The sequence below is a fragment of the Lycorma delicatula genome, chromosome 13 (genome assembly GCF_047948215.1).
Source record: "Lycorma delicatula isolate Av1 chromosome 13, ASM4794821v1, whole genome shotgun sequence".
NCBI lineage: Eukaryota > Metazoa > Arthropoda > Insecta > Hemiptera > Fulgoridae > Lycorma > Lycorma delicatula.
This window is the reverse complement of record NC_134467.1, coordinates 39,244,044-39,260,830: the sequence shown is the minus strand read 5'-3', so window position 1 is coordinate 39,260,830 and position 16,787 is coordinate 39,244,044. Positions and strand designations below refer to the sequence as shown.

At 30.3% G+C, this 16,787-nt stretch overlaps 1 protein-coding gene across 3 annotated transcripts in view; it reads left to right on the top strand.

Annotated features, from left to right (window-relative positions):
• LOC142333759 (uncharacterized) overlaps nt 1-16,787 on the top strand; it is a 59,508-nt gene that overhangs the window by 38,629 nt on the left and 4,092 nt on the right. For 2 of the 3 annotated variants that reach the window (XM_075381247.1, XM_075381246.1), the window contains exon 7: nt 15,612-15,736. In XM_075381247.1, the coding sequence (XP_075237362.1) occupies nt 15,612-15,736 (125 nt within the window). Of the gene's footprint in view, nt 1-15,611; nt 15,739-16,787 lie in introns of those variants that run through there. The other variant, XR_012758678.1, reaches the window with a different exon arrangement.

The following is a 16,787-nucleotide window of genomic DNA, read 5'->3' as shown; positions in this document are numbered from 1 at the left end:
AACCCAACCTTATATTGGTAGGTATTGAAATAATATAAAGGCATGTGTAAATGTAAATTTTATTTTTATTATTACCATCCATTACCTTACATTTAGATTAAATGTTGGAAGTGGCCGCCATCTTCTTGAATACAAGCTTCAATTCTTTTCACAGCGTTTCTTGCAACTTTTTTCAAAGTTTGTGGCTGGATATTTAATTCAGCTTCTTCAATATTGACTTTCAATTGTTCAAGTGTTCGTGGTTTGTCGCTGTAGGGTTTTTCTTTGAGGTAACCCCGTAGAAAAAAATCCGCCGCAGTCAAATCTGGAGATCTTGGTGGCCACAAGCCTCGACCGATAACACGATTATCAAAGAATTCCTCAATGAAATCAGAAGTTGAACCTGCGTAGTGTGATGTCGCACCGTCATGTTGTAGACAGCAGTGTCTGTCTTCCTCTTCCAAGAGTGCGATGAACTGAAATAAAATATCCTGATATCATTCTGCATTAATGGTGTACTCAAAAAAATAGGACCGATTATTTTCTTCCGCGATATCGTGCACCACACGCCCAACTTCTGCGGGTGTAATTGTTTTTTGTGATAAACGTGTGGATTTTCAGCGCTCCAAATTCTACTGTTTTGGCTGTTTATGTAGCCATCCAAATTAAACCTTGTTTCATCTGTGAAAAATAACGAATCCATAACATTCTCTCACGCAGAAATCGACAGAACCATTGACAATATTGTAGCCGTTTTCTTTGTCGGGCTCAAGAAGTCGATGAACCGTTTGAATGCGATAAGGTTGTAATTGTAATCGTTTGGTCGCCCGATGAACGGCTGATTTAGACAAATTAATTTCAGCAGACAAATGTCTGATCGATTTATTTGGCGAGGCGAGTAATCGGTCTTTGATTTCAGTGACTGTATCTGTATTCAACACCGATGCAGATCTTTTGTGTTCCTTGTTATTAACAGAACCGGTCTCTAAATTTTGCGACTAACCTTAATACTGATGTTTTGTTAGGAGCTGGTTTATCTGGGTACTTATGGCGAAACAAATCTTGCACTGCAACCACTGATTTCGTACTGAAGTACGACTCAACAATGAAAACACGTTCATCTAGCGAAAACACAATCTTGTCTCTAGCGATACACTGAACGTTATGATTGCATTGTTACTATCGGTAGTGTTCTACTGTGTCACCGCGATGTTCAGATGTTGGACGAGTCCATTTCAGTAACGAGTAAGGTTTTCATCCATGAAATTTCATGGATGAGTGATTGATGGGTTGCGTTTTATATGGGACACCCTGTAGAATGTTTATCAGACTTGAAAATATTGACCCCCCCACCACCACTACCAACTGACATTTTTATCCAGTTCCTGCGGTATATACTGTTCAGAGGTTTTACTGTGCTAATTTTAAATTAACATATTTTTTAACATCGTGGTAATTAAAGAGGTATTTAATTAATTGATAATATAAATTCAAAAGTTTTATTACTGCCTATATATATAATATATATTATTTATAATTAATGTTATAAATCTATAATAATTACCTTCTTTGCATGCAGTAAGAATAGACGTTCATTTCCCTGATGTTTATTCACTTTTGGCAAGGATTTTTTTTTTAAAACTTAGTTTGCAAATATTCTGTTTTAAAAAGCTTATGGATTTTGTTTTTTTGTATTAACCTATCCACATCATATACCTTACAAATTTAATGTGTAATCCAAATCTTCCCTTCAGTGTACTGTTTTAAAAAAAATAATTAAAATTGGTGATGGTAAGATATTTTGAAAACACATTATTTTATATTTATTTTAAAGTATATTTAACCTTAAGTTTATAACATCCAAAATATAATTTTCAGTATTACAAAGGAAACCGTTTATGAACAACAAATTATTACATGCTTGTAATATGGAAAGTAAGTTAACAGTGGAGTGGTTTCTTCGTTAAGCTGAATATAACTGTAGTGTTGAAATCACTCTGGAGTTTGCTGTTATAAACATCAGTAATAATGTTAGAAATCCACTCTTGACACCATTGCTATACATAATGTGACAGCAACGCAGGAATGATTGGTGACATAGTTTAAAGCATTGTTGTCTGTATTTTATAAAAAATTATCATATAATGGAATGAAGGTTAAAATTTTGTCATAAAATTGTTTTATTAAAAGTAGATAATAAACAAATTTCTGTCACTACATGAAATTTTAGTATCCCCTCCCTGTTTATGCGTACACAATTATTGTTTCTAGTAAATAGATTAGGTGAATTAAATCTCAAAATTTTTGTTTTACGTTAAATGATTTTCAAAAAACCAATGAAATAAGTTAATTGGATTAATGTACTAATTGAAATAAAAAATCTGTGATTTTTTGAAATTGTTGTTTTTTACTGAAAAGGAAAATTTTTAACACTAATATTGGGAAATAATGTAGCTACTTACGAGTAGTTGTAATTGCAAGGTTTGATAAAATAGATTTTTTTTTTTTTTTTAATGTCTGGTATATCAGCAGTTTTTTCTTTATGATTTTATAAATTCTTATATCTCTTTTTGGAACCTTTGAACAATAGTTTTTAAAAATTTCTTTTCTTTATTTTAAAAAGTCTATCTTAAAAACTTTTCCTATGCAAGATTAATTTTTTTTATTATGTTTTTTTTTTTTTTTTTTTTTAAATTAGTCGAAATAAAATAAAGAAACAATATGGTTTGTTTTAGTGTCTAAAAATTATGTTTAAACTGCATTAAATTTTTTTTTTTTTTTTTTGTGAAAACATTTAAGAAAACCACTTAACTGAAGTGACATTATTGTTTAACAAAATGTTGGCCCCTCCATTACAATTTATATGCGAGAATGCTAAGTATAAGATGAAAATTTAATTTTTGGTGTTTATTCTTTTGATAAAATTTTTAGATGATCAGTAACTTGTAAAAAAAAAATTTATGATGTACATATATCCTAAAAAGGTATACGATACAAAAATTTATCATTGCTGGGTTATACAATTGCCACTAGGGGCTAATCTCTATAAATATAAAATAAAAAATTAGTTTTTTTTAATTATTCAATCTGTATGAAAAAAAAAAAAAAATATATATATCCATCCATCAGACAGACAATTCATTGGTAAGTATAAAAAATAATTATTTATAAAATTGCTAATTTATTGGTAAGTATAATAAATAATTATTTATAGTTGCTTCTGTAGCGATTTTTTTGCTCATCACATTTGATACTTTCCCTGAGATTTTTGTTTCATTAGAGCCTTTTTTTATGAAATTAAAGTATTAAGATTACAGAGTTTAACCTTCTCAGATACTGGTGTAGAATGAAATATTCTACAGTTACTGTAATGTGATTTTGAAATGAATTTAATTAAATTTGATAAAAATTTGTTATGGTGAAGCTAAGATCTCAGCAATTTTACTTAACGTAAAGAAAAACAAAATATTTATTAAAACTTGTCATAAATAATTATATTTGTTACTGGAATGCAATTTACTGAATCATTTATTAATAATTAATTATGATCGTTAAATTAGTAAAAGTTACATACACACTTTCAGCGTTGTATGCAGTTCTTTTTGTGTGAAATGTTTTAATGCACTGTTTGAGAAGTAAAGAAAAAATTCACATGCTTCTATGTTTTCATTCATCAACTTAAGAAATGTTGTTTTATATAAGGACTGTTTATTGCTGAATTACCAACAAAAAAAAATAAGTAAATTTATCTTATTTAATTTGTAACTAAATTGTTTTTTTGTGGTATAAATTGAGTAATAGTGTCAGAGATTACTAATTGTAGCAATATACAAACTATTAAATTTTAGGATGGAATTTGTAAGTAAGGTCTGTTTTGAGATAAAAACAAAACATGAACAAACTTAATACTTTACTACATTACAGCCTTCACATTTTTCACAACGTCTTTACTCCCTCTTCAATAAATTTCATTGCCAGCGACTTAAACCATACATTAACACCATTTTTCAATTCATTGTCATTGTCCGTTGGCTTCAGGATAGATGATTGAAGATTTTCCAACTGCCTTGCTGTCTGATTTGCCATGTGTGGCCAGGCATTGTCATTCAAAAACAAAATCCTGCAGGGTCAGGATCTCAACTCATTTGTTTTTGTTTTTTTTTATAGCTCTTCTAAGATTAATTTTTTACATGTACCTGTATTTACACTAGTTCTGGGATTACTAAATTTGATAAGCAGGACCCAAAAAATATTTCCCATAAGCTTTTTACCATGTTTGAAGTTCTTTGATCTAATAAATGATGAATGCTACCGTCGCATTGACTGTTTCTTTGTCTCAAGTTTCATCACCAGTAACAATGCGATCAAACAGTTAATCATCAACAGTTTTATAATGCCACGAAAATTTATGGACTGCAGCAAGACTGTTCAGCCATTTTGCACACAATTCTTAAATCAAAGATGGTACACATCAGGAAACATAAGATAATTGTGATGTTGGAGTGCCATTTTCCTCTTTTTTCAATTAAATCATCTGTTAGCTTAGACAGCCTGCCAGAGCGTTCTTCATGAATGTTTAATTCACCTTCTTGTTGAACAGCACCACTGTCTTACTCTATTACCACTTATAATATTTGGCTTGTAAGTGTCACAAACTTGCCTATGAATTTCCACTGCAGAATTGTTTTTCTCATAACAAAAATCTGATTGCTCCTTGAATTTCTATAGCTCAAAGTTAGAATTTGTTTATTTATTAATATATTTTATTGTTCAACATTTATATGTTCTCTTGTTGCACTGTCATTAAAGAAGTATTGAACATCTTTATTACAGATCTTCCAATGCTGTCTTTAAATGTATATGTGATTTACATGAACGTGTAACTATATAACATCTTTTTCTCATTCTTTAATGAATACATACCAGTTATTACAGTGAAAATATATACATAACACTCAAAAATATTCATGAAATATGTTTAATTAAAGGTTGTATTTACATAAAGTATTTATTATTCATTAATAAAAATACAGTTCCCATAATTATTCACGTCATGTCAATTATTTGCATTGTTTAAAAATAGAAAGAGGTTAATTTATTACTTTATTTTATCTGTCTTATCTTTATGGCTATAGTACGTGTAAATCAATTGCAGATTAAGAGGCTTTAGTTGGGAGTTGCTTTCTCTAAGATAATGAAGTCTATATTGAACAGAGTGAAGGCATTGCTTGTAGGGTTGAATATCATTTGTATTTCTGTTTGTTTGACTTGTCAAAATAAACATGTTTGCCATATACAAACAAATATCTGGTTTCATGAATTACGAGGGTTATTTTTTTTCTCATGGTCCGATGGGTCACAAAATTAAAACCACAGTGAAAATAAAAAATTTTTTATTTGTAACAAGTGCTTGCATAGTTACGCTATTTCTCTATATAGTCGCCACTCCGATTTAGACATTTGTCATAGCGTGGTACCAACTTTTCAATACCCTTGTCATAGAACGTAGCCGCCTGTGTTTTCAGCCATGTTTCTACACTGGTCTGTGCCAAAATGTTGTCCTTTTAGCCAGTGTTTCGTGTGAGCAAAGAGGTGAAAATCGGATGGAGCCAAGTCTGGGCTGTATGGTGGGTGATCAAACACTTCCCAACGAAAACACTGTAGGAGCTTCTTTGTTACAGTACTCGCTTGCGTCCCCGACCACCTGCATCATGAACATCTGTACGTCCTGCTTTAAAGTTCCTGCACCATTGTTGCACTTTGCTGTCACTCATTGAAGTTTCACCGTAGTCATTACTTATTCGTCTATGAATTTCAGCTGCATTACACCCGTCAGCCTGAAGAAATCGAATTACCGCACGCATTTCACCCTTGGCGGGAGATGCTATTGTTGTGGACATGTCTACGTGCTAGCTGCGTGTTCAGAACTAAACAAAGTGATGCGACGTGATTGAAGGCCGTACTAGACAGATTGTGCAACACATATGCGCAAAGGTTCATCCAATTTTTGCACTGGGTTTTATTTCGCGACTGATCAGACCTTGAAAAAAATAACCCTTGTAGATAATGCGACACAATTTGGTTTCTCACACTTTCTCTGTCTCCCTCCCTCACCACCGCCCGATCTCTCTTTCTCGTAATCCTAGAGACATAACATTTTTGTTTTTCTTAAAATGTTTTTATACATAAAATAATTTTTTAAAATCATTTTACACTAGTTTGTACTCCAATAATATTACGTAAACGCTTTTTTTTTTTAAACAAATTCTATTAATGAGTTTGGTTTTTGATTGCATATTTGTAAAATATGGCTTTTTGATTGCATCATTGACATTTTATGTGCTTTAAACTTCTTGATTATCTTAGATCTTGAACCTTAGATTATTTATTCTTTAAATTGCTTCATGGACTTTACAAATGTTAATTTCTTTATAAAATGATATAAAACACTTTCATTATTGTAGTCTGCACCAAAAAAGTTGTTAAATATAGTTAAAGTATACTTTCAATTGACTTATTTTTTTAATTTGTGCTAAAAAAGCACAGATCATTTGCTTACTTTTTTCTGTAGTAGACAAAATTCCTAAGTATTTTCCAGTAGTTTTTATATTGCATTTGTATTTTTTTTTTTTTTTAATTTTCTTTCTAATTCTGCCAAATTTTATTGTAAAAAGTATTTTTCTTTAAGAAATATTGGTTTTTAAAGGACATATTTATTTACTCATAATATTTTTGGAGAGCAGTGTTCTTGATAATTCAGTTTTTTTAAGGGACCAACCTCTGATGGGTGCAGGTAGTTTCTGGTGTTTGTGGTTTTATGTACCGATTTTCATATCAGGGAAAGGACTTTACTACCGTTTTACTTCGTCGTACATGTGCATAGCTGAAACTAGACTTTTCTGAAGCTAAATTTTTTAACTTAAATACAAGAATCGCTCATCAAGTAAAACTAGAAATGATTCTTAATTTACTTGAGAGTTAAAAAAAAAATATATCAAAGAAGATTATTGGCTGATAGTTAAGCCTTCAATTTTTGATTGAATAACTGGGATACTTCCTTTCCATGTTTGCCACCTGGGTTCCAGCTCAATGATGAATACAGGCTTTGGTCCCCTGTAAAGGCAGTGTAAAAATAATTTATACATTGCATTCATATTTTCTTTTTTTATTATTGGAATAAGTAAATTAGATGTTTTCATTAATTTCAGTTAAGTATAGTTTTCTGTGGTGCCTTTTTTTATGAATAGGAAGTAGATGGAAGGAATGTTTATATTTAATTTGTCATTTTGTAACATATTTATGATTTCTACTATGAGAACACCTGTACAGCAACTAAAGTAGCTGACAAATGTCAGTAGATGGTTGATATTATCATGAATGATTGCACATTGCGTTACATCGACCTGTAGCTATAATGGGCATCAATTTCTTCCATAAATTTTACTTAAGCTGTAAAGGTACTCTGCCCAGTTGCATTTCTGATAAGTGTCATTTCAGCCTAGTCAAGAGCATTCCTTGGAAATACAGTTTTCTAAAGAAGAAACATTTCCCCTTAGCCTTAACTTGTAGGATGATTTCTGGGAACAGATGAAAAACTACACAAAGGAATCATATGGATTACTTACAAGCTGCCTTGAGAATGATTTGTCAGTGAATAGAAATTTGGTTAACATCCTCTCCAATGTAAATCAGAGAATCTGAGAGGGGGTTTATTGTATAATATTCTAAAGTTAATTTGTTTGGGACGCCAAAATGCACTCTTACCTTTTATGTAATTTCAAACAAAATAGGCAGTGGTTTCTGCAACATGCAGGTCCACATTATGTTAGAAAATAACACGTAGAATTTTGCCTGAAGCGCTCCTCTCTCGGTCACCTCCTGCACTTCTTCACCAGCAATAAATGTTTTGTTGCTCACTGTAGATGAGACCACTCTTCTGAGACATAAATGATCAATTTACTCAGCATTTCACATCAGCAAGTCTGTGTATTATTCTTATATATTGCCACTTATACACTTTTTTTTATGATGCACACATTTTAGTGTATTTACACTCACAACTTACAGTTTAAACTGAAGTGGATGTCTGTTTTATTCGGATGTAAGTCATACTTTACCATGTTCCATGGCTAAGAGAATTCACAATGGCAAGATTTCAACATTAAATTGCTCCATCTCTTCATTATTTGATATTTGGTTGCCAGAGTGTATTCATTGTTAATACCTTACTATTACCTACAGGTGATACAGAAAAAACACAGTTTTATTAATTGTATCAGCATTGTACTGCAATCTGGTTTGGTGTTATGGCATCATTTAGTTATAGTATTGTTCTACATTGGGAGTAAACTAAGTTTGACAGAAGTTTTACACCATTTCAGTACTTTCTATTTTAAGGGCTAGCATAATCTATCAACATGCTTATTGTAACTGTTGCTATAATGATTGACAATGTAACAAGGTGTTGATTTCAGCCTAGTGTACTTCCTAATCCTTAAACAAGCCCTAATATTCTAGTTGCTAATTGATAATTTACCTATACATTAAATGTATATCCCTCTTTTGTATCAGTAATTAGTATTTTTAAATAAAGATACATATATAAAGCTGTAACTGTTCATATATGTTTTATATAATTATCCTGGATCGGAAGGGATATTTGAGGGTTTTTTTATCCCCTTGTTTATTGCAGAGCCTGGATATCAGTCTGTTGCTGCTGAGTCTTTTTATTTATCTGGCGGGTATTTAATTTTAATTATGGTTATATATTTTATTTTGGTTTGTTTTTTAAGATAGATTGAGTTTGGGATTTGTATTCCAATTCTTTGTAGATTGTGGTTGTGAAAATAGTTTCTCGAGTTATGAGATTAGCAAAATATGTACACAATCTACTTCTGACATGATTCCCCTTCAGTCCATCTACTGAAGACTGTCCTGTACCTTAGAATTGTGTAATAAAGCGTGTATATTATACGTTGTATTTTATGAATTATGTTTTAAATGCATTTTGAGAAGTTAAGATTAAAAAATATTACTTCTGCAATTGTATTATTTTTTTCTTATTCGTTAATGTATTAATTTAAAAAAAAGATGTTTAATGTTTTTATATTTATTAAATTATTTGTAGAAGGTTGGCCAAAAATTCAAAATAAAACAAAAAGTTACAATGATGAAGTTACACAGTTTTGTGGCAAATTAAGAAAAATAAAAATGTAACTTGTAAAAAAAAATTTAAGAAATATAAATAACGTATAATACTAACAGTATTAAAAACAAAACATGTTTACTTCTTGCCTTAACATGAAATAACGTATTAACTTCCTAATAATCTATGTATGATGCTTCTATCTATCATCTATGTATGAAAGCAGGTATAAACAAAAAATGGATGATGGTAGGTGCAATTTGAGATTAGCTTTCCTATCAATAATTTTCTCAACATGAAAAAAGTTAGTAAAGTGCTCTCATATAATCAAGTTTTCTGTCTTGTATTAACAAAATTTTATTCGGTTCAAAAACTTTTGTTTCGCTTTTTATTTATGCCTTGATGTGCTTTAAAAAAAACTTTAAATCTGATGAAAGATAATTATTAAAATATTTTTTATTATAACTTGATGATATGGGAACAAAATATATGAAGTATGATGGTGAATTTAATCGTAAGGAGAATTTTTTTTAGATCCAGATAATTAAAAAAAAACCTGAAACTAAAATGTTAAATGTATAATAAAAAACAAAATTAAAACTTTTTAAAAATAAAATCATAAGGAGGTTTTAACTATTTTATCAAAATGTTGTTAACCATTGTGGTATAAAAAAATCGTTTTGTTTATTGATAGCTTTTTTTTGTTTTATCGATATACTATATTTATTTATTTTTTTTTTGTCTTCAGTCATTTGACTGATTTGATGCAGCTCTCCAAGATTCCCTATCTAGTGCTAGTCGTTTCATTTCAGTATATCCTCTACATCCTACATCCCCAACAATTTGTTTTACATACTCCAAACGTGGCCTGCCTACACAATTTTTCCCTTCTACCTGTCCTTCCAATATTAAAGCGACTATTCCAGGATGCCTTAGTATGTGGCCTATAAGTCTGTCTCTTCTTTTAACTATATTTTTCCAAATGCTTCTTTCTTCATCTATTTGCCGCAATACCTCTTCATTTGTCACTTTATCCACCCATCTGATTTTTAACATTCTCCTATAGCACCGCATTTCAAAAGCTTCTAATCTTTTCTTCTCAGATACTCCGATTGTCCAAGTTTCACTTCCATATAAAGCGACACTCCAAACATAACACTTTCAAAAATCTCTTCCTGATATTTAAATTAATTTTTGATGTAAACTTTAAACTATTTAAATGGAATATTTAAGTGTCTTGAAAATGAGATCAAGTTGCAAATCGTTAGTTATTTGAATCAAATTCATAGGCATCAAATTCATAGGTGATTCGAGTAATCTAAAATGAGTTTCTTTCAAACATGTTATTCATGAATAGGAACAAATACTTGAATGTTTTCATTGTATTAATATATCTAAAAACTTAAGAATTTAAAAAATAAAAATCCACCAGTCATTAATCATAAATGTATTGTTACCTAATATCTTTTAAATGATGTATAAGTTAAGATCTAAAAATAATTCTGATGTTTTAAACTCTGTCAATATATGCTGTTTTACGTATTATTAATATAGATTCGAAACCAACAAAACTATAAGGTTTTCATTTCAAATCTCGGGTAGACTTATACTATTATTGAATACCAGTTTGATCACTTGTCCCTTCAAATCAGTGGCTTTTTCAAACAAATCCTTTTATTCATTATTAATTTATGAGCTACTGCATTATTTAAACTTAAAGTTCACAGAAGATTTACTTAACTGACTTGCTACATGGTGACTTCCGGCAGCCAGATGTTCCTTATTAAATTGAAAATTTTTTTTTGTAATTTGTTCTCATCCCGTATCATACAACACTACATTAATGCAGCGAAGAAATGTTCCATGTGCTGCTGGTGGTTCATCTATGTTTCTAGTCTGTCATTTCAATGATCTCCAAAAGCACTCTATGGTTTAAGTATGAGAATTGCTTTGAGGATCAAGAAAATGTGCAGATATTTACAGTATAATGGCAGAACCCTTCCGTTTCCTTTATCTGTTTGGTACGCATGCCAGAAATTTGAGTACAATATGCTCTGTTATTACATTATATGTAATAACATATAATACATGTATAACATATATGTTATACATATAGCATTATATGTATATGCTCTGGTGAATGTTATAGCATTCACCAGAGTTTCAATCAATCCGACAGCAGGTTTCACAACAAAACAGTTGCAATTTTCATGACAAATGCCACTGAAAATCCATTGTTGCAGGTAGACCGCTTTTGGTTGTTACAACCAATTTTATTTCTCTGCCTTGTGAACAGCATTTAAAATTTTAAAAATCAATTTTACCTCGCCTGTGCTGTTCAATGTTGTAGACACGCATTTAAAAAAGTTATTCCAATTGACTACTGTATTCAGACCCTTACCCAACTCATGGTGATACCAAACAACATTTGATAGTTTGAACATCCATCTTTATAGAAAACATATGATAATCGCAGAGCTGTGATTCAAATTTTTCAGCCAAGTACCAACACGCATATTGACTGGCAGGTACGTTTGTTGATAAGCCACACGACACCATCAGTTTCTTAAAGACGCTTAGCATATACATTGCGACATGTCATGGTTCTTGGTAGGTGCTACATAGTTGCAGGAACTAAGTGACATCATGTTCATTAGTTAGCAAATGCCAATTATTCATGTTAAACATTAGATACTGATACATGTTGAATTTACCTCATTGTGATAAGGAAAATTTTAATATCTTGACTTTCTGTTCTAGGCATTTAATCTTTAAATTGCAATCCTATATTGTTAAAAAGAAAAAATTGGATATTTAAACAAATAATCAATGGCGCTGTTGTTCAGTAAATGTTCATACTATTCATATCCTTCAGAATTTATCTGTCATCCAAAAAGAAGTAAATTATTGTAATTGGGTATCAGCTTTGTTGCAATTCTGAATGTTAATAAATAAATAACATTAGTCTACAAATTAAAACTTTTTTTTAATTAACATTGATTAATTTTGTTTTAAGTATTTTGTGGTCTTGTTACAGAGGTTGGGGATTTGACTAAAAACAGCAGACGACATATTTTTCAATGTAATGTACATTGAATAAAAAGTATATGTACATCTTAAACATGTTAAATCTATTTAAAGATTTTTTATTAAGGACCATATGCAATAAAAGATATAAAATGTTACTTAATGGTACCTACCATACAGTGACAAAATAGACTTCACTTTTTTCTCTTGTGTTCAATAAAGTCAAGCGGTAGTCTTGAATCATAGATGGATCCCAGAATCACTGGTATTATATTTCTATTGTACCGATGTCCTGGTGAAATCTCTCTCCTTATTTGTCACTTACTGCACTCAAATTTTCCAAAATAAATCCAAATGAGTGCAAAAAATGAGGGTTTTGTAGTGCTCAACCTTCTAATTATCTATAAATCCTTTTACTACATTTACAAAACAGCTCCAAGCTGCTAATTCTTTGTCATTTAATTTTTATTTAAAGGGAAATCACTTAAAAGTTTCCTTATTTGAGATCCAGTAAAGATGCCTTCTTTTAGTTTTGCATCACTTAAATGGGAAATAGTTATTTTAAATACTTGAAACCCCCATTACCTTCTTTGTCCACAGCTTTATCATAGTTTTTCATTAGTCCAAGCTTAATATGTGGAGAGGCAGGCGAAGCACTGTTTTTGGATCAGAGCAAGGGGAGCAATACTCTTTATATTTGGATTAACTGGTTCAAAAGTTCTTTGAGGACTTTCTTTCTTAATGAAATGTTCTTGTGTTGCCCAACTGTCCCATAGGTATAAAAACAATATTTTTAAAAATCCCTTGAAGTCCTAGCGATATACCTATCATTTTTAAATTTCCACAGATATCCCACTGATACTGTTCATATTTAACTTTATTTAATATGGTAGCCAAGTTAGCATAGTATTTTTTTCATTGTCACTGAATTAGCAAAAGGAATAAATTGTTTTTTATTTCCATTGTGAAGGAAAACCTCTTTTAGGGTGTATTTAGATAGCTCTATGAAGATATGCCATTCGGAAGGTATACGTTCAACAAGTTCATTTATGAAACCATCAATATCATAACAGAGGAATAGCAATCCTTCCATTTTATAAAAACATGAAAATGTTATATTCTATTTACTGTAAACTGAATCGCTTGTGTTTTTATCTAATAGGACCCACTGTTGAAGTCTGGAACCAAGAAGTTTGATAAACCCAGGTCATGTACCAAGTACCAAATCATTTAATTTGCTTCAAGTAGTTTTTAAAAGAGGCTCACTGGTGGTTAGTAAAAATGTAAGGTTACTAATAGTGGTCTCAGTAAGTTGTGAATCTGATCCTGATGAAAAATAAGTATAATCAGGAAATTTAACATTGTCCAAGTTTAAAGACGCAATTGACATTGGTAATGCCCGATTGTGAGGATGGGCCTTATTGCTGAAGGCAAATGTGGATACTCAATTTTGCCCTTTTGGTTTTTTAGATGTCCTTTTCTGTTTCAGTACCAATCACTTACACGGTCAGAAGATTCTCTCCTCATCATAGGAATATTAAATGATCCAATCCTTATCTTGATCTCCAGTTTGGTACCTAAAATATAAAAAGTAGGCTTTTTTGACTTTCTGAGATATAGATATAATCTAAATCTTCCGTATATTTAACAAAACGTATCTACTGGGTTTTTGCAACATCGTTAACTAGAACTTGTCATATTGTATAAAATTATCGCTGAAATACACTTAACTGACTGTGTGTATAAAATTACACTTTAAAAGGCTTGTAGAATATGGTGGGAAACCCAGTAAATCTAGTTAATTCAAAACAGGTTTAACAGTTACACAGAAATGGAATGTGGTTGGATATTGTTGTGGATAATATTTTAATAACTAGTAAAACAAAACAAAAAAAGCATTTTCATTAATGTTAACAAAAATCATGCAAACCAGTGCAATAATAAGGTCATTAAATAAATTGAATAGTCAAATCTACTATATGAAATTACCAGTCAGTTTATATGTGAACGTAAATGAATGTTCTCAACGCTTATTAAAAAAAGATTTTCTTAGTTAAACAAATATAGATCGTAAATTTAAGATTATAAAAAAAAATAAGTGTTTGGAGTGGGCATCATAACATGTTTTAAACTCAATAAATTTATGCTAAATAAAATTGTATGTAGAAAAACGGATGCTCAGATTAAATTGTACAAAGGTATACAAATATAAATTTGCATTTTTTTTTTTTTTAAATATTTTATTTAATTAATTGTTTTATTTATCTGTTAATCATGGATCTGTATTTTTATAAATCCACATACCCAGTTTGTGTTAAAAGTTATTAAATTTAAATTAACAGAGAAATCATTAAAAAGTTTCAGCTTGTAATTATTTTTTTCATTTATTAAAATCAGAGCTTCCTCCTGCTTCATAAAACCATACAAACACAAAGGATTCTGTGACAAGAGTCCAACAATTACACGAGTATGTATGTATCCACTCCATATTTATCCAAAACTCAACTGTTTTTTAGAGAAGGGATCAGTGGTATGGTGTATTAGTGAATGGTATGAAAAGTAGGGATAATCTACTCATTACAAGACAGTTGAGAATTATCAGAACATTTTTTGAACAATTGTTTTTCTTTATTTCAATATTCTAGAGGAGATAAATGACAGTCAGTCTCTTTTCCCTTTCAAATTCCTTTCTTCTACTGTTTATTTTTTTAATTTCATTCATACTTAATTTTTTGTGATCAGTGTGGACTGGTTTGATTCTGTTCTATATTTTTTTTTGGTGTTCTGTGACTTTTTTTAAACAAAGAATATTTGATATATCTTTTTGTTACCTTCCTAGTGACTGACTGTCAAGTGTATAATCATCAATCTTTGCTTTTTACATTTTTTAGCATTCATTATCAGATTGATTATACCTGATAAGTATATGTTATATTGCTTTGCCAAATAGAAAATGCCTCTAAATTCCTCTTCCTCCCGGCTCTGTTTATCTTAGGTGTCTGCAATAGTGTATATGCTACATTATGATAGAAGTAATTTTCATTTTATAATTGTGTATGTGATTTTTTTTTTGAAATCCATTCTACATACAGGTGAATTTATATTTGTTTCTTTGGGTTATAAAATTTATTATTGATTTTATAACATTGTTTTGCCTTTTGTTAATTTTTTTAGATTGATTGTCTCCATAGGTGTTATTTACTATTTATAAATAATATATTTTTCATCATTAAATTCAACTTTACATAAACTAAAATTATTGTTTTCTATAAGATGTAATTTATTATTTATGGAGGGAGCCATCCTGTCATTGCAGATTGTTGTTTCTAAAATTTGTAATTTACACCTCCCATCTCAGTTTGAAATTTTTTCATTAAGTAGTGTCATTTTGTACCAATTTGATTATTAATTGTTTTAAATATACTTGGTAATAAGTCTTACATATATTTTATATTTTTAGCGATTATCATTATGGAGGAGGTGGTGGCGGCGGTGGTGGTCGTTATAATCATTATAAAAGATCACCTTCACCGTATTATCGCAGCCGTAGACGGTACAGATCCCGATCTTATTCATATTCTCCACGTAAGTATTATTATAATAATTAACAATTCAACAGATTTTACGTTTGAATTTGTTATCTTATAAGTCTGAAAGTAAAAATCACAAACTCTTTATTAGAAGTATATAAACCAACACTGTTCACCTGGATAATCACCATTCAAAACAGCTTTAGAACAAGTTTGGAATTCATTCAGTATTTCTTTTGTCTTTGCGAAAAGACAACTGGTAAACAGAGTGGATATTCCGACAGATTAGTTTTCCTTCTAAAAATTGGTTTGTGAGTAGGTCATTACGATTTAAGACGATGCTCACAAGCAAATAGTTTGTCTTTTCATTTTAATTATTCATTTCCTGGCTGTCGTTATATTGTTTCAACATAAATATAAAGGGAAAGTTTAGGATCAGTCAGCATTTTGAATATCATGATTTTGAAAATATTGATGTTTAAAGACACACACCCCCCTTAGTTCAAAAGAAAGTTATAGAGGTTCAAACAGTTAATAGAAATTTGTTGCTCAATATAGATTCTTCAAAAAATTTCTATATATGGGGTATTGATTGCATTAAATGTAGAACAAAATTAATAAAACCAAGGGCTGGTTTTTGGAGTTCTTAATTTTTAAATTAAATAGTGGTCATAGAAAATTGAGCTGAAGTTATTGAAAATTCCAAAGTCAGTTTTAGATGGTAAAAAGGATATTCCAACATTATTTATGAGATTGTAAATAAAGTAATGAGACTAGGTTTTATTGGCAGCCGAAGTGGCAACACTGTGAAGCTACTAGTAAACATATGGTTATATGATTTATATTAGCTATTAATATTTTTAGTCTATTGTTGCGACATTAGAAGTAAACAAACTTCATGAAACGAGTTTTTTTGTGCATTGCAAAAATGAGTGATACTAATTATGAGCAACGTTGTGCGATCAAGTTTTGTCTTAAACTGTGAAAGTACTACCGAAATTTTTCAAAATTGAAAAGGGTGTGCGAAGATGATGCTCTGTCATGAGTCCAAGTTTTCAGAAGGCCGGGAATCAGTTGCGGACAATCCACGATCTGGAAGACTGTTA